Source organism: Choloepus didactylus, chromosome 11 (assembly GCF_015220235.1).
Source record: "Choloepus didactylus isolate mChoDid1 chromosome 11, mChoDid1.pri, whole genome shotgun sequence".
In the NCBI taxonomy this organism is placed as follows: domain Eukaryota; kingdom Metazoa; phylum Chordata; class Mammalia; order Pilosa; family Megalonychidae; genus Choloepus; species Choloepus didactylus.
The window spans coordinates 66,057,941-66,083,262 of NC_051317.1; the positions used below are offsets into that span (position 1 = coordinate 66,057,941).

Genomic DNA, 25,322 nt, shown 5'->3' on the forward strand with positions numbered 1-25,322 from the left:
CCGGGGGTAGAGGAAAGCCCATCTTGGAAGAATAGAGCCCATTATTAGTGTCAAACACAAAGCATGCTTTTAAGGCAGGGGTGTGGCAATCCTGTGGCTTTAGAAAAATAGTCTGAAAAGTTCAGGAATAACTCATTCATCTACTTTGGGTGGGTGGGGGCATAATTATAGGAAATGGTATAATAATTTAACTGTTGGGCTACTTAGCAAATCACCTAGGTATTCACATATTTGTCATGCTCTGAGCAATTTTAGGACTGTGTTTAGAATAAACAGTTTGGATTAGCAACCTGCCAAGGAACCCGAGCCTGTAATTATAATCAGGCAGGTGTCTGTATTCTCTAAGGGAAAAGGTAGCATGAAAGCCTTTGTGTATATGTGCATAGCTTCCTCCCTGTCTGTGCCTTTCACTACTCTTTGCTGGCAAGGCATGTGATATAAAAGGCCAAGGCTTGCTGAGCACCCCCTCCAAAAAATGAATAGAATAAGGTCTCATTAATTGGGACCACAATGGTTCAAAAGGAACAAGAATCCAAGTACAGTGAATGTAAATCCAGGGAGATTGCTTATGTACATATTCCTAGGAAAAGAAAAGGCAAGGTAAATAAACTACAGGATCACATAAATTCCAGAACAATGGGCCTAATATAATCCAATGAAGTTCAATAGAATAAAGAACCTTTGAGGTTGGGCCCACAATACTAACATGAAGATGGAATGGAGAGAGGGAACTTCTGGGGAAGATGGTGGAGTAGGGAGCTCCAGGAACAGCTGGAGTTTTCTCCAAAAACAGATAGTGGATAGGCAGAAACTGTCTAAAACAACTGTTCTGGGGCTCTGGAGGCCAGGGGAACACTGTACAGCATCCAGGGAAGAACGGGATGAAGAGGCTGAGAAACTGCAGTAGAGAACTCTGAGTAACTCACCCTGTGATAGCTGCCAGTGCCTATCCCCCACGCATGAGGCAAGCCACCTGAGGTTTGGTCCCTAGATGGCTGCTGTGGATGAAGAGGGACATGGAAGCCCTCTTCCCCAGGAATGGGTTTGGTGGTCAGCATGGCCAAGCACTGATCACATTTGATCTCTGAATTTAGATGGCTGGGTCCTGGCTCTGAATCACTGTTCTAGCTTGCACTGGAAAGGAACTGCTGTGGACATTTTTCAACCCTGCCCTCAATAGGAAGACAAAGGTGGAGGAGGTTTAAAGATGTAGGGCCTCCTTAGGGCTGCAGGGAACAGTTTGCTGAAGAGAACCATTTGCTGGCAGGCCAAGTGCAGCTTCGGGGAACCACCAAACAGGATTTTGGTGTCTTTCCAGACCCTTTCCTCAGGGCTCTTTGGAACTGATCTGAACCCCCTTCACAAAAGCCTGGCCCTGTTTTAGCTGGGAAATACCGAGTTGGGAAAGTACTCTCTAGGGTGACCCTCCTTCCAGAATTTTCCCTCCAGGCAAAAGCAGCTAGAGGCAACAAAAGGAGGGTAAAAAAATATAGAGAGGGGCAAAATGAAAACAAACAGAATAGATCAATATTCCTGGAGAAGGAACAGAGGAAAGGAAGCTTTCTCCTGGGGGTAAAATAATTGCACAAATAGTGCAATCTTAAAATTGTACCACATACCCAGGGCAAGAATCAGATGAAGAAGAGCTGAAAAAGTCTGATCACTTAAAAACAGACAGTTCTAAAGTTCTAAAATAAGTTGAACCAGGGTCAAAGAAGAACCTTAACACAAAGCCAATCAACAATAAAACCTTAGACAAGAAAGAAACTGACCTTCAGAGTATACTCATCGAGATAATCAGATGTCTAGACATGAGCAAAAAATTACAAACCATACTGAGAAACAGGAAGATATGGCCCCATCAAAGGAACAAATCAAAACTTTGGAAGAGGCACAGATCTTGGAACAACTAACAAAGGTATTCAAACAAACCTCCTAAATCAATTCAAAGAGGTGAAGGGAAATATGGCTAAAGAGATAAAGGATATTAAGAAAACACTGGGTGAGTGTGAAGAAGAATTTGAAAGTATGAAAAGAAACATAACAGAACTTATGGGAATTAAGGCACAATAAAAGAGATTAAAAATATACTAAAGGCATACAACATCAGATTTGAACAGGCAGAAGAAAGAATCAGTAAACTAGAAGACAGGACAATTGAAATCTTACAGACAGAAGAATAGGTAGAGAAAAGAATGAAAAAAATTGAGAAGGGTCTCAAGGAATTGAATGACAGCAGAAGCACATACACATACATGCCATGGGTGTCCCAGGAGGAGAAGAAAAGGGAAGAGGGGTAGAAAGAATATTTGAGGAAATAATAGCTAAAAATTTCCCGACTCTTATGAGACATAAATATACATGTCCAAGAAGTGCAATGTACTCAAACAGAATAAATAATAGAGCCACTTTGAGACACATACTTATCAGAATGTCAAATGCCAGAACTAAAGAGAGAATCCTAAAAGCAGTAAGAGAAAAGCAATTTGTCACATACAAAGGAACACCAATAAGATTAAGTTCAAATTTCTCTTCAGAAACCGTGGAGGCAAGAAAACATTGGTATGATCAATTTAAGGTATTGAAAGAGAAAAACTGCCAGCCAAGAATTCTTTCTTTGGCAAAACTGTCCTTCAAAAGTGAGGGAGAGTTTAAAATATTCACAGATGAGCAGATACTGAGAGAGTTTGTCAACAAGACACCTGTCCTCTAAGAAATACCAAAGGTAGTTCTGTAGGCTGAAAAGAAAAGACAGGAGAGAAAGGCTTAGAGGAGAGTGTAAAAATGAAGATTATCAGTAAGGATAACTATAAAAGGTTATAAAGAGAATCAAAAATAAAATATGACATATAAAAATTAAAGGATAAAATGGTTGTATTAAGTACTGCCTTTACAGTAATAGCATTGAATATAATGGATTAAACTCCCCAATCAAAAGACACAGATTAGTAAAATGGATAAACACATATGATCCAACTATATGCCATCTACATGAGACTCACCTTAGACCCAAGGACACAAATCAGTTGAAAGTGAAAGGTTGGAAAAAGATATTCCACACAAATAGTAACCAAAAAAGAGCTGGGGTAGCTATTCTAATATCAGACGAAATAGACTTTAAATGAAAAACTGTTAGAAGAGACAAAGAAGGACACTATATAAAATAAAAGGGACAATCTACAAAGAAGAAATAACAGCCATAAATATTTATACATATAACCAGGGCGCCCCAAAATACATGAGGCAAACACTGGCAAAACTGAAGGGAGTAATACATATCTCTACAATAATAGTTGGAGACTTTAATACACTACTCTCATCAGTAAATAGAAGATCTAGCAGAGGATCAATAGGAAAGAGAGAACTTGAGTAATACAATAAATGAACTACTTAACAGACATATACAGAACATTTCACCCTATGACAGCAGGATATACATTCTTTTCAAATGCCCATGGATCATCTCCAGAAGAGAGCCCATGTTCTGTCACAAAATAAGTTCCAATAATTAAACAAGATTGAAATTACACAAAGCAATTTCTCTGACCGTAATAGAATGAAATTGGAAATCAATAACTGGCAGAAAACTAGAAAATTCACAAATATATGGAGAATATATTTGTGACACAGCACACTCTTAAACAATCAGTGGGTCAAAGAAAAAATTGCAAGAGAAAACAGTAAGTATCTCGAGACAAATGAAAATGAGAACACAACATATCAAAACTTATGAGATGCTGTAAAGGCACTGCTAAAAGGGAAATTTATAGCCCTAAACACCTATGTTTAAAATGAAGAAAGAACTAAAATAAAAAACCTAACTGCATGCCTGGAGGAACTAGAAAAGGAATAACAAACTTATTCCAAAACAGGCAGAAGGAAAGAAATAACAACCATTAAAGCAGAAATAAATTGAGAATAAAAACAATAGCGAGAATTAACAAAAACAAACTTGATTCTTTGAGAGGATCAATAAAATTGAAAAAACCTTAGCTAGACTGACAAAAAAGAGAGAAGATGCAAATAAATAAAATCAGAAATGAGAGGTAGGACATTACTTCTGACCCCACAAAAATGAAAAGGATCATAAGAGGATGCTATGAACAACTGTATGCCAACAAATTAGACAACCTAGACAACCTAGAGGAAACGAACAAATTCTAAGAAATATAAGAACAACCTATACTGACTCTAGAAGAAATAGTAGACCTCAACAGACCAATTACAAGTAAAGAGATTGAATTAGTCATCAAAAACCTTCCAACAAAGAAAGCCCAGGACCAGATGACTTCATGGGTGAATTCTACCAATCATTCCAAGAATTAATATCAACCTTGCTCAATTCTTTCAAAAATTGAAGTGGAGGGAACACTACCTACCTAATTCTGTGGAGCCAACATTATCCTAATACCAAAGCCAGATAAGATACCACAATAAAAAAAATTACAGTCCAATTTCTCTAATGAATATAGATGCAAAAATCCCCAACAAAATGCTTGCAAATTAATTCCAACAGCATATTTAAAAAATTATACACCATGATCAAGTGGGTTTTACCCCAGATATGCAAGGGTCATTCAATACAAGAAAATCAATTAATGTAATACACCAAATTACCAAATTGAAGGAGAACAACCACATGATCATTTCTATTGATGAAGAAAAGACATTTGACAAAATCCAGCATCCTTTCTTGATAAAAACACTTTGAAAGATAGGAAAAGAAGGAAAATTCTTCAACTTGATAAAGGGCACGTATGAAAAACCCACAGCTAGCATCATACTCAATGGTGAAAGACTAAAAACCTTCCTTATAAGCTCTGGAACAAGACAAGGATGCCCACTGCCACCATTTTATTCAACATTGTGCTGGAAGTTCTAGCTAGAGCAGTTAGACAGGAAAAATAAATAAAAAGGAAACCAAACTGAAAAGGAAGAAGTAAAACTTTCAGTGTTTGCAGATGACATGGTCCTATATACAGAAAGTCCTGAAAAATCTACAACAAGGCTACTGCAGCTAATAAACAAGTTCAGCAAAGTGGCGGGATTCAAAATCAACACACAAAAATCAGTAGCATTTCTATACACTAGTAATGAGCATTCTAAGAAGGAAATCAAGAAAAAAATTCCATTTACAATAGCAACTAAAAGAATCATGTATCTAGGAATAAACTTAGGATGTAAAGGACATGTATACAGAAAACTATAAAACACTACTAAAAGAAATCAGAGGAGACCTAAATAAATGGAAAGACATTCCATGTTCATGGATTGGAAGACTAAATATCATTATGATGTCAGTTTCACCCAAATTGATTTACAGTTTCAGCACAATCCAATAAAAATTCCAACAGCCTACTTTGCAGAAATGTAAAAGCCAATTATCAAATTTATTTGGAATAGTAAGAGGCCCCAAATAGCCAACAACATCTTGAAAAAGAATGAAGTTGGAGGACTCATACTTCCCGACTTTAAAGCATATTATAAAGCCTCAGTGGTCAAAACAACATGTATAAAGATAGATATATTGACCAACGGGATCAAATTGAGAGTTCAGAAACAGAGCCTCGCATCTATGGCTAATTGGTATTTGACAAGGCCGCCAAGTCCACTCAATGGGGGCATTCTCTTCAACAAATGGTGCTGGGAGAACTGGAAATCCATATGCAAAAGCATGAAAGAAGACCTTCTCTCACACCTTGTACAAAAGTGGATCAAAGTGGTTTAAAAACCTAAATATAAGCGTCAGGGCCATAAAACCTCTAGAAGAAAATGTAGGGAAGCATTGTCAAGATTTTGTGTTTAGGCAATGGCTTCTTAGACTTTACACCCAATGTACAAGCAATGAAAGAAAAAAATAGATAAATGAGACCTCCTCAAAATTAGAAACTTTTGTGCTTCAAAGGACTTTGTCAATAAGGTGAAAAGGCAGCCTACTTTATGGGAGAAAATATTTGGAAGCCACATATCAGATAAGGCTTTAATATCCAGAATATATAAAGAAATCCTACAACCCAATATTAAAAGGACAAACAACACAATTAAAAAAGTAGGCAGGAGATGTGAATAGACATTTTTTCCAAAGAGGAAATACAAAAGGCTAAAAAAGCATATGAATAGATCAACACCATTGTTTATTAGTAAAATGCAAATCCAAACCACAAGGAGATACATTTCATATCTACTAGAATAGCCACTGTTAAAAAAACAGAAAACTACAAGTTTGGAAAGGATGTGGAGAAATAGGAACACTTATTCACTGATGGTGGGAATGTAAAATGGTACAGCCACTGCACCATTTGGTGGTTCCTCAGGAAGCTACATATAGAATTGTCATATGAACTGGCAACCCTGTTACTAGGTATATACCCGGAGATCTGAAAGCAGAGACTTGAACAGACATTTGCACACTGATGTTCATAGCAGCATTATTCACAATTGCCGAAAGATGAAAGCAACCCAAGTGTCCATCAACCAATGAATGGATACACAAAATGTGGTATATACATATGATGGAATATTATTCAGCTGTGTAAGAAGGAATGAAGTTCTGTTGTATGCAACAACATGGATGAACCTTGAGGATATTATGTTAAGTGAAATAAGCCAGACATAGAAGGACAAATTTCGTATGATCTCACTGAAATGAACTAATTTTAATAGGCAAACTTGTAGAGTTAGAACCTAGAATATAGGTTACCAGGAGATAGAATGGGAGTAGAGAATAGGGAGCTGATGTTTAATTTGTGCAGAATTTCTGTTTAGGTTGATTGTAAGTGTTTGGAAATGGATAGTGGTGAAAATAGCACATATTGTGAGTATAATCCACAGTGCTGAATTATGTTTGTGAATGTGGTTGAAAGGGGAAATTCAGGGTTGTGTATGTTACTAGAAGGAAAGTTAGGGTATGAAACCTGGCCTGTATAACAATAAACCCTGTTGTGGATGAAGGCTGTGGTTAATAATACAAATATAAGAATGTTCTTTCATAAATTATAACAAATACATATCACTATGCAATGTGCAAATAATAGGGTGGTATTTGGGAAAAATGCACCTAATGCAAACTATGGATTGTAGTTAACGATAATATTTTAATATTTTTTCATCAACTGTAACAAAGGTACCACACTGTTCCAATTTGCTAAATATTGGAATATTTGCTAAATTTGCTGCCAGAATGCAAAATACCAGAAATGGGTTGGCTTTTTCAATGGGGATTTATTAGGTTGCAAATTGACAGTTCTAAGACCATGAAAATGTCCAAATTAAGGCATCAAGATGTAGATACCTTCTCTGAGGAAACGCTGATGGCATCTGGAGTTCCTCTGTCACATGGGAAGGCACATGGCAGTGTCTACTGGTCCTTCTTCTGGGTTCTGGTTTTGAAATGGCTCTGTCTCTCCAAAATGTCTCTGGACATTTTCTCTCTAAGTGTCTCTGAGCTCTCTCCAAAATGCCTCTGCCTTTTATCCTCTCATACAGGACTCCAGCAAGGGGATTAAGACCCACCTTGAATGGGTGTGGTCACAGCTCCATGGAAACAACCTGATCAAAAGGTCCCACCCACAATAGGTCTGCACCTACAGGCATGGATTAAAAGAACATAGGCTTTTCTGGGGTACATAACCGATTCAAACCAGCACACACACCAATGCAAAGTAGCAACAATAGAAGGGTATATGGGAATGTTGTCGTTTTTACATCTTTTATACAAACCTACAACTTCTCTAATTAAAAATAAATAATTTAGAAAAAAACAACAAAAAACATATGCTAAGTGCAAAAACCAGACACAAAGTACTACATATGGTATGATTCCATTTGTATAAAATGTAAATCTACAAAGACAAAATTAGATTAGTGGCTATTTAGGGACAGGGAAGGATAGGAGGATTGACAGGTGACTGCTAAGAGGTGTGGGACAGCCACCCAAACAGAAGATGACTTGAAATCCCTGGAATGACTGACTGAAGGAGAATTGTTTGGAGAAGAGAAGATGAAGGAATAGACAGTAGCTTTTCATCATAAAGTCAAAGCAGAGTCTTGGAGAATAAGGAATTACTCTGTGGATCCCCAAGGCTGAAGTCAAAAGAGGAAATCTTCAGAGAGACCAATTTTAGCTCCATCTAATCATACAAAGGTGTGCAAAAGACTATCTCAGGAGATGATTCCCTGTCGTTGGGGCTATTCAGAAAATAGCTTAAACATTTTGGTAGGAATGTAGAAGGGCTCCAATCCCAAGAGTCTGTGACTTTAATGAATATAAGAATTAATTGCAAGAAGCATTTAATTTTAAGTATTCTCAGGGTGAAGTTTGCCTCTCTGCTATCAGGATTTGCTCACAAGTTGTATAAGCAGGACCACAGATGAGGAATGTTTAATAAACTACCTTGGGAGTTAAGGACGTCGTCTTAAGTTGGGTTCCCCAGAAACAGAGGCTGAATTTAGGAGTCCTGTGAAAGTGGATGTATTAAGAAAGTGCTCCCGAGATAAATGGGTGAGAGAGAGGAGGAGATGGCCAGGGAAGGGAAGGGAGTCTGTAAAAGTGAGATCTCAGGCAAAGTTTTGGGGCGAATGGCTTCAACCTGAGCCCACAGGGTCTCTGTATTGTAAATTATACCTCAGAGTGATCCCCACCCAAAGCAAGGAAATTGGACTTTCTGCACCCATCGATAAATAACTGGCTGAGGGTGGTCCTGGGGGAATGCAAACTCTCGGACACTTGCAGTTCTCTGTAGAGGCAGGCAAAGTAGGCTCTAGGGACCCAAAGACAACCCCCAACAACAAAAAAATAGGCATGGGTGCTGGCTGTTGAAAGCAAAAGTGCACTGACTTTGTCTCATCAGAGGAGGGTAAAGCCCAGGCGGGAAGACTATTGCCTGGAATGTTGTGAAGGGCACCTCAAAAGACACAGGAACCATCACCCCTTAGATGGGCTTAATGCTCTCGAAGAGGATTGAGCTGTCAGGCCCCCTGCTGTGGTCCTGGATCAGGGAACGGGATACAAAGAGTGAGGATGGATTCCAGAACGAGTAATTCTGAGGATTTTGATGAAATAAGCCAACAGGGCACCTAGCTTTATCTCATGAAAATAGTGTGTTCAGGGGGTCAGTGGGGGCAGGGAAAACAGTTAAATTGATCCTTAAAGCCCACCGCAAGTACTGGAAAGGTGCTTCTCTCACAGTCAGTATTTGATTTGCAAATTATTCTTATCTAATCATTAGAAAAGATAAAACTGATTAGACTGTACTTTTGGGTAGTAAAACTTTAGAGGATAATGACTACTTTCTGTGGCTTACCTTCTGGACATTTTATGGGTTCTGGAAGCACATCTTTCCCCAACACTCCTATTAAACTTTAATATAAAAGAATAAGATATTTCTGTACCAAAAAAAAAAAAAAAAAAAAGAATGATCCAGGGTGCCTTAATTCTGTCCCATGTAATGTTCACTCTGTATTTTGTAACTTCAAAACCTGCAATCTAGGTTGTGGTTTGGTCTAAGATTGGAAATTTCCTTGCCTAACTGTAATAACACTCTAAAAAAAGTTGTATCCATGAGCAAATTTCAAAATATTTTGCAACACATAGTGTTTGGCAATCCCTGCCCACCCCACATGCACATGCAGTATTTCTTGCAGAATATGGTATAACAGTGACCAGAATTGTGAAAGAATAAATATTAGCCCAAGTATACACACAATTAGTATGATCACCTTTTGAGGCAGAGAATAGCCCTATGACCTGTCCAAGGTACACAGTTAGTTGGTGACAGAACTGGAAAGAGTTTATTTTGGATGCTCAGCCCAGTATACTCCTGTGCTGGTCTTGGCTGTGACAGGCCTTCTCTTCCCTCCTAGGCATTTCAAAATAATCCTTTCTGAAAACACAGCTTCTGAGGAGCTCACTGAGTTTCCCCTGGTAACCGTGGATTTAATTTTCCAAAAGGGCAATGCCTTAACGATAAATACAGATGCAAAGAAAATACTGGGCGTGTTACCTACATCTTAACCCTGCCTCTTACCAAAATTGGTGGTATTTTGGCTTCTGATTTTGTTTAGTGAGATGCAGTTTTCATCTTTCTCAAAGGGCCAGTACAGTAAAATTACCTTCCGGACACCTCTGTATCTTGGTGGGGCTCCCAGTGCTTACTGGTTGACCAGAGCCACAGGAACAAGCCGAGGCTTTCAAGGCTGTGTGCAGTCGCTCACTGTTAATGGGAAGAGAATCGACATGAGGCCCTGGCCACTAGGAAAAGCACTCAGTGGGGCTGATGTGGGTAAGTGGCTGCCCAGGGGGTTGGGTCCTGTTGTGGGATTGCCTTTCTGGCTTGAGCCAGGGAGGTGAGTAGCTCATTGGGTTGTAGTCCTGGGCTTCTCATTAATACTTTGGTTAAAGGAGAGGGGTGGGTCCAAGGGCTGAGGTTGGTGCTCAGCAGACATAATGACTCTGAATCTGAACACAAGATATGGTAAACAATATGGTGCATAAAATCCTTGGTTTTATCTTGCTGTTGTCTTGGACCTCTTCATGAAAAGTGCCATGGTCTCGTTGACAAAGCAACAAGCAATCCATTCCCTTCACTCTACCTTCCCACTCCAGAGAAAAGCTAACACAGTAATATAAAAAGAGTTGTCATATGCTCTCTGCTTCTTAGAGAAGCAATCAAAATCAAATTCTTGACCATTGTGCCAGATGCTTTCTCATGTGCTCTCTCATTTAATCCTCATATTAACTTTAGGAGGTGGAAATTATTATTATATTCATTTTATAGATGAAGCAACAGGCTTGGAGAAGTTATATAACTTATCCAAAACAGCAGGAAGAGTTAGGATTATTTTTTAAACAGCAAGGACATTTATTCTATCACTTAAGGCAGCAAGTAGATAATTCTAAAGTTGGTTAATTCATTGACTCAATGATACTGGAATTCTGGATTGGTGTTTTTGTGATACTCTTGCTTTTCACTCACTCACAGTATGGTGCTACAACTCTTAAGCATCACAGACCCACATGACATTATCATTGGCAGGAAATGGCAAGTCTGTTTCTTGGATCTCTTTTCCATCCATCTCCAAGATGTTAGTTTGAAAGATTGGCACAGCTAATACCCATTTATCCACTGCCCAGATTCCACCATAACATTTTGCTACATTTTCTTTATTCCATGTCAATCCATCCCTCTTTCCATTCCTTGATCAGAGCTAAGATTTAATTCTCATGACTCCAGGTACAGTTGGTTTTTGTTTGTTTGTAGCTAAAATTAGTTGAATACCTACGATATGTAGTCACCATTCTAAGCACTTACTACTTAAATCTTCCCAAGAATCCTATAAAGTAGATGCATTGATTAGCCTTATTTTACAGAGAAGAACCAGAACAGAACAGTTAAGTAACTTGTCCAGGGTCACACGGCTAGTAAGTAGTAGAGTCCAAATGAGACCTTAGCCATTCCAGCTCCAGAGCCTGCCCTCTTACACACGGCATCTACAACATCAAAGCTTCCCAAACGGGTCTCAAATTGCTTCCCCTCACCTTGCTTGCTCCTATAGGTGATGACAGTGTTAGATCTACAGAAGATGAAGTTAACTTAAAAGGAAAATGTTACCATCCATATGTTATTCCTTGTGCTAATTTTTTCCCCAATTGATCACTTAGTCAAAGCCCCCAATAAATGGCAGTGACTAAAACAATTATCAAGTGCCCCCTACGGTAGGACAGTGTCTCCAAAATTCCTTTCCTTGGAGAGCTCTGATGATTTGGGACATAAGAACCCCACTCTTCCACTAGGAGTCTCATGTGATGTCATGGTTAAGAGCCTAGATGCTTCAGGCAGATTGCCTAGGTTTGGCAAATCAGTGAACAGCTCTGAAACTCAGTTACCCCAGCTATTAATAGGACTTACCTCTAGGACTATTTTCTTTTAAGTGAGTTGTGATGCATATAAAGTACTTAGAATAGGGCCTTGCTCATAGTAAACAAAATGGAAATATTTCCTATTATTAATATTAGTAGTAGTAATATTCTGGACTCCACCCATTAGATAGTAGAGGTTGTTCCTTGTCTATTCATTGACCTGACAGGATCAAATGAAGGACAACTCTGGCAGTTGCTGCATGGTCATGTCTGATAGGTAGCTCAAACATTGCAAAGTTGAGCATGAACTATTTTCTGCCAGCTTTTAAAATTCCAGCACAATGTGATGCTGATCTCTCCATTGGAAAGATGGCACCAGGTGGGCCCACCTTCTGATTCTGGGCTACCTGGGGAAGCTATTGGATTATTAGATTTCTCTCCATGAACATTAATGGCAGGTTTCAGTCACATTGCTCTTTTCTATTCCTTCCCATTTTTTCCCCCTTGGGTACAAGAGCACGACTGGTTATCCTTTGTTAGCCACCATATTTGCCCTCCTTTGAATTGTTTCCTCCTGAAATTCAAGATCTTAAAAGTTAAATGCAGTCTTGTGGTGGGGCAGACTTGGCTCATGAAAAGAGCACGGAGTTCTGTTGGAGTTACAGGCTTCCAGAAGAGGGGGACATGACTTCAGAGTCATGGTTCTTCAAACACTTCTAACTTGGCATTGCTGTCTTCAACCACAACTTTCTCTCTGTCCCGCCTCACAGCCTCACCAAACCTATTTTCTCTCCTCAAAGGGACCTTTCATTATGCAACCCCTCCCATTACAACTCCTTTATTAGACTGTTCACAGATTCTGACTTCTCTCCTCACCTGCCATTCTAAGAATGGTCCATGATCTCAGCAAACTTTTATTGTTTCTACCCAAAACTTCAAATCTAAGCCACACCACTCATTTTTTGCAATCCTGTCTTGGATCTCAGCATACTCTTAGGGCAATGTCACAGAGCCAAGCACCCTCAAGTTCTCTGAGATTCAAGAGGTCAGGGTGGGCATGCAATGGGTCTTGCTGTGGCTTATTGATCTTTTTGCTCTTTGTTTCATTCAATAAATATTTAATTGAGCACCTACTCAGTGCTGGTCCTTTTGCCAGGTGCTGTGGATAAAGTGGTGAACAAGACAGACAGGATCCCAGCCCAGCCTTTGTGTAGCTGTCATGAGAGATCAAATTAATCAAATAATCACACAAATAAATGTAAAATTACAATTGGGAGAAATGTTACTGCAATAATAGTATATAATAGGGAGAATTCCTGGTCTGGGGATCAGGGAAGGCATTTCCGAGCAATGGTGTGAAGCTGAAAACTGAAGCAAGAGTAGCAGTTAAAAGGTGGGGAGAAGGGGGAAGAGCAGAGGGAATGGCTTATTCCAGTGGTGTATGAGGGGTAGATGGGTCATATGATCTGGTTTGTGTTTTGGAAAGATCCCTCTGACTGTACATGGGTTATTGGAAGGGTTATTCAGTGGGTACCTGTAGGCCAGTTAGGAGATTATGGCCAAAGTCCAGATGAGAGATGATGATGGCTTGATCCAGGGTGACAGTGGCAGTAGACATGTGGACTGCCTTGACTGATCTTTGGAAGGGAAGTAGACAGGCCCTGGTTATGGATAGGGGAAGAAGGGCAGGGAGGCTGCTCCGTTCACGGCCTCCTTAGTGTTCTCCACCCGGTGGGTTCCACCTCCTTGCCATCCATAGGAGCCCAATGTCTCTCCTGTCCCTTGTCTCACTATCTAGCATAAACCCACCGTCACACTTGTTATATAGTAGGCATCAAGATAAAGTTACTTTATATGTTGATGAATGCAGTTTAGCCAGCTCTGTATATGCATAACCCTGCAATTACCCTCTCATCCTTCCTCCCAGTCTCAGGGTTGAAAGTTTTACTCCTCTCTAAAACTAACCTATTCATCTGCAACATGCCTTCACCGTTTCCTACTTTCCTGGGGTTTTGCTGCCCTGATTCTCTCACCTTGCAGTAGCTCCAGGGTCCTTAAACTCTTTTATGCCACAGACCCCTTTGGCAGCTGGAGAAGTACATGGATCTCTTCTCAGACATTTTTTTTAAAATCCAAAGAATAAGATACATAATATTTTAAAGGAAAATAATTATATTGAAACACAGCCATAAAATATTTTTAAAGTTCTGGTATAATAATAGATGTGCTTCTTTATAAAGTATTAAAGAATACAATTGTTTAATGGTGGGTATAATAACTACCATGAGGTCAAAGTAATGATGACCATAAATGATATTTTGTGATATCTGCAACAAATGGAATGGATATGAAAATAACAGTGAGGGCTGTTGGTCCCAAGTCATAAGAACTGTTAGTACTAGAGGACTAAATGAAGGAAATACTAAATTCCAATTAGAAGTAAGGGAAAATAAAGATGTGTGTAACATTTTCCTATCGAAGGTCATGGGCCGCTTACTCTAGCTAATTCAAACTTGCTCAGGTCTTCTCTGCTTCAGTAACTGCCATCCTTCCCACGTTCTTGCTACTGGTCTAGTCTGGGAACTCTGGGAACCTCTCTCTCCTTTCTTTTAAGGCCTGACTCTGGCAACCCTTCCAGGCCCCCTGTCTGAACCTGCTATGATGGGGTTTCTTCTGCCCTCTACCACACACCAAAACTCTTCTCCTAAAGCAATGAGTGGCCTTCTTTTTACAAAACCCAGCAGCTTGTCCTCCTGGACCTCCTGGCAAGATTAGCTCACAGCAACTTCTCTCTTTATGCCTGTTCTTCCTTGAGCTTCCATGAACCTGCCCTTTCTGGGTCCTCCGGGCTCTTCATGCTGTTCTGCTTTGTCTTCTCTGCTAACCTCTTGCCCTTCTCCAGTTGCCTGGGAGCCCCATGGGACCCTTTCATCCTCCATTCTTAGAGTCCAGGTCACCCACAGTCCCACCCCCACCCCGCCCCAGGCCTCACCTGTGCACAGATCCCTTCCTGCCTCCTGGGCACAGCACTGATTTCCAGTCACCTTACCCTTAAATTGGGCAAACGTGAACTCTGCTTCTCAGAAACCAGTTCCTGCTGACAGCCTTCCTCATGTTTCACCCTTACCACCAGTCTTTCAGTCTTCCAAGCTAGAAACCTTGAGGTCAAGCCAGAAACCTTGAGGGCTTTCTCCTCCTTCCACCTCTGGATTGAACCAGCCATTTCTTCTTTCCCTGTGTCTCTTTGATCCTTTACTCTCTCTCCATTTCCCCTGCTATCACCCTACGCAGTCCCTGTTTATCTCCCACTAGGATTTCTTTCCTCTTTCATACCCCATCATTCACCAGTCTATCTTGTATCCCATTGACAGACCAATCTTGCTGAAACAGTGCTTTCATCTAGCAAGCAACTCTGGCTGGCCTTCACCCTACCCCTATCCCCTCTCTCCTCTTAAAAAGAAAAGTCACAACACAGAAGATTTGAAAGGAATTTCTTCCATGTGTATTTAAAATAAGCTAAGGATCCCACTTCTTCCTGTGTGGACAAGTCCTTCTCTGAGGAGAATCTCAACCCACAGGAACTGTTGGAGTGGGAAGGCCCCGTGAAATCTGACTCCCTGATATCCAAGCCAGCCACTCCTTGTAGCCTGTGAATGCTGGTACCATTCTCAGGGGCTGTGGCTGAACAGAGACCATTGGTCACTTCTGCCTGAATGTCCAGTGGCCCCCTGCTGGAATTCTCAGGTGCCGTCTCACTCCAGCTATGGTGGCGAGCCATTTGGAAGGCCATTAGGTAAATTCTGCTATGAGCCCCTCAAATCAGTTTCCTTTCCTGGGTACACACTGTATTTTGAGCCTTTCCCCCTCCCACTGAGGCTTTATGAAAAGAAAAGGCTGGATCAATTCAGCAAACACAGATGGCTGATGAGGAAAAGATAAGAGATTCACCCTGCTGGATGACACAGTCAGGCCAAGGAGGGCTCTTTGTATCGAGGGAGTTGGGCTGCCAGCTCATGCTATTAAATGGAAGCAGGTAGAGCATCACGTGGAACATTAGGGGCTGATGCGGGCAGAGCTGGACCCTTCATGGCCCAATCAGAGACTCGCCCTGTTTATCTCCATCCCAAGAAAAAGGTTTTGTACTCACCTATGTAGTTCTGGGTCAGAGGGTATTGCCCATCTGTCTTATTTCTTATATGCAAGGCGACAAGGAAGGCCACAAAAGCAGAAACAAAGCAACCCAGAAGAGCCAGGTTTCTTTTTTCACTTCATCTCATTATGTACACTTGAAACATTACAAAGTGTATCTCTCATTGGTCCTCTGTAATAGGTTTGATAAAGAGAACCAACCCATCTGATGTTGACCCTTTCACCACTTTTTACTTTAAGGCACCTTCCTGTCCCTTACAAAACTGCAATTTTGGAGGTTGAAATAGGGATTATGGAACCCACATGCTAAGAGGTCATGGAGCCTCCTCCCACCCCTCCAGACAGAGGCATCAACAGCTCAGGCCAGTTAAGAAGCTCAGCCATGGCTGCTTAACTCCTTCAGTGCTCATCTCGCCGCCTCAACTTTGAACCAATGAGGTGGTGGCACTTAAGCTAATTGGGGTTGCACAAATTAGAGTGCTTTTAACATCAACACTCTGGTGACATTTGGAGGGATTGAGATGCACCCTGTGGGAACAACCAAGAGATTAATTAAGGCAGAAACAACTCAGTCATCCTTGTCAGAGTCATAAAATTGCCCGACAATTTATTATTTGATTTATTGCATCTACCATGTCTTAAAGAGTCTCTGAGTCTCTTCATAAACGACAAGCCAAAGTCAAATTAAAATGAAGGAAACTTCCACTTATCCTGAAAGCCAGTTAGCAGTTGTGTTGGGTTCAAATCAACAGGCATAGGCACCAAGATGTATTTATTTAAAACTATGACCTGTTGGAGTGGTCAGCCCCATTGCCTTGGACTGGCACGCATGATAAATGGGCTTTGTGATTCCTGTTCTTAGGGGAATGCAGCAGTGGCATCTGTGACGAGGCCGCGTGTATCAATGGTGGCACCTGCACAGCAGTCAAAGCCGACTCCTACATTTGCCTCTGTCCCCTTGGGTTTAAAGGTCGACACTGTGAAGACGGTAAGAAATAAATGAGTTGATGACATTTTCTGTCTGCATGTTAATTCATGGTTGATGTAATTTTTTGCCAATCTACTTCTTAGCAGAGCCCCATACATTTTGATAGGATGAATGTTGCTTCATCAGGAGAGATGGGAGGATCTTTTTTATTAGGTGGGTGTATCCCAAAGCATGGAACCAATGATTTGTTCATTTTAAGATGCTTCTAGGCAAAGCAAGCATGGGCTCCTCTTGGTCCTCAAATAACTTTTAAAAACCCGTATTTGTATGGTTTGTATCAGACTGAATTGGTAGCATTTAAAGCTCCTGCTCTTTAGAATATCTGACAGGTTTTGAGAAAAGATTGGAAGTGTGTATACAGAAGTATTAATATTGTGATGGGACAAAAGTGTTATTTTTCTTCTTTGTAGTGTTCTGCAGAATTATTTTACCTCTCAGCAGTAAATGAACACACACATAATAACTGAACATGTACAAGATTTTGGAAAACCATACAGAAAACCAAAAGATTTTGGAAAAACATGCCATCACTTTTCCAGAATTCCAAAATTTAAAATAAAAGAAATGAAACTGGGGCTAAGACCACAAAGCCAGTCAAATTCCTCCACTGGTAATTCAGCTTTAGATCTGAGGCACCATACTAGGGGAAACATTTTTTTTAACACTGGATGATCCTCCACTAATTCCTGTATCCAGCCGCAGGGAAGAGAAAGAGCATGGAGGATGGAGTGAAGCTACGGGGGTCAGAACTGGGGTATAATGTCCCTCCACATTCTTTGTCCAGAGTTTGGTCATACCACCCACCGAACTGCAGGGCAGCTGGGAAATGTAGTTTAACTCTGTGCCCAGGAGGAAAAGAACATGGCTGTGGGTGAGCAACCAGCCCCCTTTTCTGCCGCAGAGGGATTTCTAATGACATGCTTGTTTCTTCAGCATTCACCCTGGCCATCCCACAATTCAGCGAGGCCCTGAGGTCCTATGCAGCAACTCCGTGGCCACTGGAGCCCCAGCATTACCTTTCCTTCATGGAGTTTGAGATCACATTTCGGCCAGACTCAGGAGACGGCGTTCTCCTATACAGCTATGACACGGACAGCAAAGACTTCCTGTCCATCAACATGGCAGGCAGCCATGTGGAGTTCCGCTTTGACTGTGGTTCTGGAACAGGTGTCCTCAGGTAAGGCTGAGACCTTCTGGGTCCCCTTCCCCCAAAAAGCCAATCAGCAGCCACTTTGGAAAGAAAGATCAAATTGCCATCCAACAGCTTTTACTCTTCCTGTCTCCCCTGCAAGATTATCTTTTCTGAAACCTGTCCGGATTCATAAGAGATGAGATAGGCTTCTCCCGCCTGCAAACTTTGCTTTTTTCAAATAACTCCCCAGGACGTAGCAATTCTCTGCTTCAAACTATGGAAAATGGGCTTGCCTCAGGTGGGAGCAAAGCTGCCTTTATTTCCACCAGAGGCTCTGCAATGTTGTCAGGAGAAACTTGACTTAAGTAGTAATTAATCAGCATCTTGCACAGAGCTTCACACAGTGGGTATTCAACAAAGATATGTCAACTAGTAAAAAAAGTATGAAGGGATATTTAATAAACAGCAATGTCCTTTAGATTTTGACGTTCCCTGGAAACAGCAATGTCCTTTAAATTTTGATGTTCCCTGGCACCATTTCCTTGACAGTAACTAATCATTTCGAAACTGTCCAGGCAAAAGCACCCAGTCTCTTACTCACTGGTCTGGATAGAAAGGAATCTGACAATGAATCATCACCAATGCAAAGACAAAGTCCCCTTCCCTGACCAGTCTGGAAAGGAAGGGTGTGATGAATGTTTCCAGGATCAGGGCAGTAAACAGGTGCTTCTAAAGAACTTGCTGGTATTTGCGGAGGTAGTTCTGAGTAGTCAAAACTTTCCTCTTATTGTCTAGTTTGTACTATTAATTTACTTAGTAGATCAATTGTTCCTAGGCAGTGAGTCAATATCTTTTTGAGTCCCTTGGAACCTGTGGTTGGTCGGTGCATATGTTTTTGTCTTATTTGTTTATGTCTCCCTCTTCTCACTGTGTTTCCCCCTTGGTGGTTTTAACATTCAAGCCCAAGGCCCACTGATCTCCTGCAGACCTGCTTCTGGTTCATACATGTGTCTGATTCATCTCCTTTGAAACTCACTAGGATGTTTTTCTCAATGGTGCCCTGCAGCAGGAAATCAGTTTGCTTTGTTTCTAAGGAAATTGCGGGCTCTGTTCAATCACTAGTCCTATTGCTGGACTGTCATTTTTAGAAGGCGTATGTGGGTGAGATGTTACTACTGTACATTGCTCTTAACTGCCGATCATTCCTCATAGCTGATGGGAAATACTCGCTGCATTGGGTTTCAACATTTGTTACAAAGGACGGTTTGTTTTTTTTTCCCTGTGGCTGCATTCCTATACCTCAGTGACACCTCCCACCTTGGGGGGCAGACAAATATTTTTGCATCTCTACTGATGTAAAAACATTCTATTTCTCAAGACGACTCTGGTGGGTAATTGATTCAATTTACATATGATTATGCAAAACAGCCTAAGCAATTCACTTCAAATTATACGTCAAGTTGAAAAAGGAAGACACCCTGATTATCACCTTGTACTTTCAAATGATTTCTTCCTGGATAATGAATGACCTGAAAGAGGCAGGAGAGGGTCGTCCCTCCTCCTGGACAGACAGCATCTCTCCACCCTGCACCTCTGCAGAGGCAGCTCAGACTGTGCGGTCACAGGCACATGGGACCCTCGGAAGTCTGGCATTTCTCTATGTGATAACTCCATGCCTACATTTTGACGATAGGTGTTTTTAAAATTTTTAGAAAACGTATAAATTACTATTCCCCTGCCATTTAAGAAAGGCTATTGGGAAAATACTCTTTAAGAGTTAGGCATGATTAAAAGGAGGCACATTCTCAGAGTTTCCAAGGAACACACCATCATCTGTACCCTTGTCCCATCCATTCTCAAACGTGAGCCTGGTAACAGCGATCATCATTGGCGTTCCAGATGCCCTTTGGAAGCTCTTTACTTTGAAAGCCATTTCAAAGACTTCCTGCTTAATTAAGAAAATTAAGTGAAGCCCTGAACAACCACGGGAAGTTGTGGAATTGACCAAATCATTTTAACTTTAGAAGAGGCTGAAGTGGTCAAATTTATCGTGCGCTTGATTTAAAAACGTAGACAATAGAAATGAGCCTTTATGGCCACAATCAATGTAATTGTGCCAAGGAGAGCCATGTATTGACAGGGAGTGACCCCTGCAGAACAGGAACACGACCACGACGCTGTTTGTTGTTACAGAGACAGACCACTTAACAAGTGCAGCTTGTAGCTTTATTGCATATTGATTTAGCCAAGGTGATTAAATTCTAATTGCTAAGGACAAATCACAAAAGCATTTGCCAGAGCAAAAAAATCAAGTTAGGAGGTGATGACCTTCCAATAATCACATCCATTGGTATTCCTGATGGTTTTCTAAAGACGATTCAGGGCCAAAAAATATTAGGAAGTTCAGTGAGGGCCAGGAACTAGGCATTGTTAGAAACGCAAATGCAGTAATTACACTCCTCCTGTATACCTCACGCTAAATAGAAACAGGTGAAAAGCTCCATACGTATCATTTAAACTTCATTTGCCTCCACCTTGAATTAATAATAGCGTTTTTAAAGTTGTTTTACTCCTTGTCACAACATCAGAAAACATGCCATCTGTCCTCCCACCCCAGTTTAATTATGAAGAATTTTAAACATGCACAAAAGTGGAAAGAGCTGTACAGGAAACTTCCTTACACCCACCCCATGTACTATAATTAACATTTTGATATATTTGCATTATCATATAACTGTCCATCCTTCCATCCCTCTACCCATCCACCAATCCATTTTATATTTTCATGCAAGTCAAAGGATGCTGCAGACATCAGGCATCAAGGAATCTTGTTTTTTATTTTGTATGCCTTGGCCCATGTAATCTTTTTGTCTTTTTCAAAGCAAAATTATGATCACATTTTGTCCTTGTGCCACTCCTTATCTAGAAAACTAGGCTCAGCATATTGACATTTCAGGCTTCAGGCTTGTGGTAAGGAATAAATAAAATAATAAATATAAATGCAGTGCTCTTCGAATGAAGTGGTCCAGTAAATGGTAGCTAGTACTCTTATTGTTACTAAGCATGAATTACTGTGTTTTTTTGTTTTTTTGTTTTTTTACAGAATAGATTGAGGTGTCTAAGATTGACATCCATTTAATCAGAGATAGATTGGTGAACATTATCCATAAAATCAGTGATGCTAACAGTCTTAGGTTGCCAAGGCCACTGTGACAAATATTATTACACAATTGGTTGGCATAACAAGAATTGATTGGTTCTTGGTTTCAGAGGCCCAAAGTCCCAAATCAAGGTACTGGCAAGGCCATGCTTTCTTTTGGAGTCTGTAGCAATCAGATGATGGTTTATAACAATTCTTGGGTTCCTGGACTTGCATCTTTGTCTCTGTTGCATGGCAATGTTCTTGGTCTGCTTCTGTGGCTTTCTCTGACTTCTGGATTCTGCATCTTCTGTCTTTTTCCATTTTCTGGTTTCTGCCAATTAACTGCATCCAAATTTCTTGTCTCTGTAAGGCCTCCCAGTAATATTGATTAAGACCTACCCTGATTCAATTTGGCCACACCTTAACTAATAATAACATCTCCAAGAGGTTTTATTTACAAACGGGTTCACACCAACAGAAACATGGATTAGGATTACAATGTGTCTTTTGTTGGGGTACATGATTCAATCCACCACGGTCAGCCTTCTAGGCCCCCAAAAGGCACATTCTTCCTACATGAAAAATACATTCATCCCTACACAACATTCCAAAAGCCTTAAGCCATTTCAGTAACAACTTTAAGCCCAAGTCTCATCAAAATCAGTTATAGATGTAGTCCATACTGAGCCAAAATTCCTCTCCATCTGTGGGCCTGCAAAACCTACAACATAAGTGATCTGCTTTCAAAATTCAAAGATAGGCAGGCATAGGATAGACATTTCCATTCCGGAAGGGAAAAATTAGAAGGAAAACAGGGTCATGGGTCCCAAGCAGGTCTGAAACTCAGCAAGGCAAGCTCCATTATATTCCAAGGTCTGAGAATCATCTTTTGATCCATGCTTTGTCCTCCGGGCCTGATGGAGTGGCAGCGCCACCCCTTCCAAGCACTTCTGCAGTGACCATACTCTTCCCAAACACTGGGGTGCAGGATCCACACTCTCTGAGCATTGGATTGTGGCCAGGCTCTCTGTAGGGCACAAGCCCATCATCTCCAAGCATTGGAGTGGCAGCACTCTCCCTGAACAATGGGATGGAAGGCCCGCCCCCTCCAAACAAGCACAGGGGTGGACCCACCCTTTCCACACACATAAGTGGACCTGCATTCTTGGCTCTAGGAGATGTCTTTGGCCCAGATATCCGCTCCCATGGTTCTGCCCTTGAAGTTGGTCTTCCTTCAGTTTGCCCTTTCTCTGTCACTTTTAGTCCAGGCTGTCAGTGGATCTGTTCTTACCAATTTTCAGGCTTTTCCTGAATATGGGGCATAGGCCTCACACTCATTAAGCCCTGGGCTGGTGGCCAAGGTCTCCCCACATGCTGGGGCATTAGTTCTAACCTCTCGAAACATTGAAGTGGTGCCCACACTTTCCCTGAACATCGGGACAGAAGACCCACCTCTTCTAAGCTCCAGGACAGAAGGTGCTCTCTCTTGGCCTGAGATCTTACTGGTTCCAGACCTCTTCTTCCATGGTTTTGCCCTGTAGTGATTTTTCTCTCATTTTATCCCATCTCTGCCCCTTTCAGTCCAGGCTGGTAGTGCTTCTGCTCATACAAAATTCTCAGGAACCATATCAGTTTTGTGTGCAGTTAAGGGGTCCAAGACATCAGAAAGGACCGTCCATAGATATTCCTGAATAAATGCATTTCCAATATTGGACTTCTTTCTTAGCAAACAGCTGTTCAGCCAAACCCTTGTTGGTACCTCATTCTCTGGGAACTCACTTCCTGGAAGCTCAGGGAGGGCCCTGATAGAGCTGCTTCTCGCCCTAGTCTCAGAGCATGCTGTCTGGATAGGCTGAGAATTTTCCAAATCATCAATTGCTTGTTCATTTATGCTTACCAATTCAGTCTTCAGTTTATCCCTTTCCTCTCGCATTTTACTGTAAACAGCAATGAGTAATCAGGCTGCTCCTCCCATACTTTGCTTGCAGATCTCCTCAGCTAATTACCCAAGTTCATCACTTACAAGTTCTACTTCCATCTGATCCCAGAATACAATTTACCAAGTTGTCTGCTACTTTAAAACTCAGATCTCCTTTCTTACAGTTTTTAATAATACATTCACCATTTCCTCCAGAAGCACATTTAATGTCCATATTTCTGCCAGCATTCTGTTCATGATGATTGTTTTGGTTTCCTGGATGGTAAAACAAACACCATACAATGAGTTGACTCAAAACAACAGGAGTCATTATTATTATTTCATTATTATTTTATTATTTCAGAGGCTAGAATGCTTGCTTCCTCAACAGGGTTGTTATCTTCTGGCTGGCCTGCAATCTTTGGGGGTCCTTGGCTTTTCTGTCACATGGCAATGCACATGGCGGTGTTTTCTCCTTTCTCTTCTGGGTTCCATTGACTTCCAGCTTCTGGCTGCTTCCCATGTCTTTATTTTCTGTGTGTAATTTCCTTTGCTTATAAGGACTTCAGCCATATTGGATTAAGGGCAATCCTCATTCAGTCTGGGCACACCTTAACTAATTATATCTTCAAAGGTCCTATACACAAATGGGTTCTCACCCCCAGGACCAGTGGTTGGGACCTGAACATGCCTTTTGTGGGGGACATGATTGAATCCCCAATAATGATATAAATATTCTCTAAGATGATAAAAATTTTCTCTATAGCTCTCTTCACAGCAATCTAGGCCTTTTTTTCCAGACTCTACCAATAACTCAGTTTCAAAACCACATCCAGATTTTTAGGTATTTGTAATAGTAGCACCCCACTGCCAGTACCAAAAGCTAACTTGAATGACAAATACCACACAATGGGTTGGATTAAACAACCAGAATGCGTTGGCTCATGGTTTTAAAGGACAGATAGTCCCAAATCAAGGCATTTGCAAGGTCATGCTTTCTCTCAGTTGGTCTGTAGCAGTCAGGTGATATCTTGCTACAATGCTTGAGGTTCCTTGACTTGCATTTCTACCTCCAACACATAGTGATGTCTTTGGTCTCCTCCTGTGCCTGTCTTTCACATCTGGCTTCTATGCCTTTGGGCTTCTTCTGGTTTCTAGTTTCTATGCACTGACTGTGTCTGAATTTCCTTTCTTTATAGGCTTCCTAAAATATGGATTAAGACTCACTTTGATTCAGTTTGGCCACAACTTAACTAATAATGGTGTTTCAAAAGTCCTATTTCCAAATGGGTTCACACCCACAGCAACATGGGATTAAGATAAAGAACATGTCCTTTGTTGGGGTACATGATTCAATCTACCACACTAATCCATGCTCAGTTTCTTTCCTTCAACAGGAGTGAAGATTCCCTACCCCTAGGCCATTGGCATGAGCTGCGTGTGTCTCGCACGGCGAAGAACGGTATCTTACAGGTGGATAAGCAGAAGGTAGTGGAGGGAATGGCAGAGGTAAGAAGGACACACTCTTTTCTCCTGATGCTTAGTGTGAAACCTGGTTACTGTCTTTTGCTTGTCATGGTGTGGCATAGTGGTTAAGCACACAGACTCCAGTCCAAGACTGCCTGGGTTGAAATCCCATTCACCCACACCCACCCTGGACATGCTATTTGTTGAGGGACAGGTAATTTAAAGGAGGAACAGGAGTCACTTCTGGTACAATCCAGAAAATACTAAAAGTTGGCTTTAGCCCAAGACAGAATTAGAAGCTTACAAGTATAGACATGGCTGTATGTTGGCTTAATCATGTAGATTCAAAAAATCACTGCATCCCTCCAGTCTACAATCACCTATAAAACAGGAACAAGAGCTGAGGTTGGGAGTGTTTATAAATAGTAGCAATAAGGCCTTTGATTATGAAGCTAAGTGAAGAGGAAACATCAAGGGGAAATTGAGAGTTTCTCTTGCCACCACATTGGAGGAATGAGACAAACCAAGATGGTGGAGCTGATGCTCTCCCTTTTGACTTTCTGAACTGGGTTTGGATGGATGGAGCTGACTGGAGACCCACCCACCTGGACAGAAATGCAAACAGATGGGAAGGTAGGGCTAGTGTGTTTGTGTGTGTGTCCATTTGAT

General features: G+C 41.1%; 1 protein-coding gene across 1 annotated transcript in view; it reads left to right on the forward strand.

The window, feature by feature from the left end:
• EGFLAM (EGF like, fibronectin type III and laminin G domains) overlaps positions 1 to 25,322 on the forward strand; it is a 207,303-nt gene that overhangs the window by 154,491 nt on the left and 27,490 nt on the right. The window contains exons 13-16 of the mRNA XM_037799260.1: positions 10,091 to 10,280; positions 16,869 to 16,994; positions 17,928 to 18,171; positions 24,584 to 24,695. Of these exons, the coding sequence (XP_037655188.1) occupies positions 10,091 to 10,280; positions 16,869 to 16,994; positions 17,928 to 18,171; positions 24,584 to 24,695 (672 nt within the window). The remainder of the gene's footprint in view (positions 1 to 10,090; positions 10,281 to 16,868; positions 16,995 to 17,927; positions 18,172 to 24,583; positions 24,696 to 25,322) is intronic.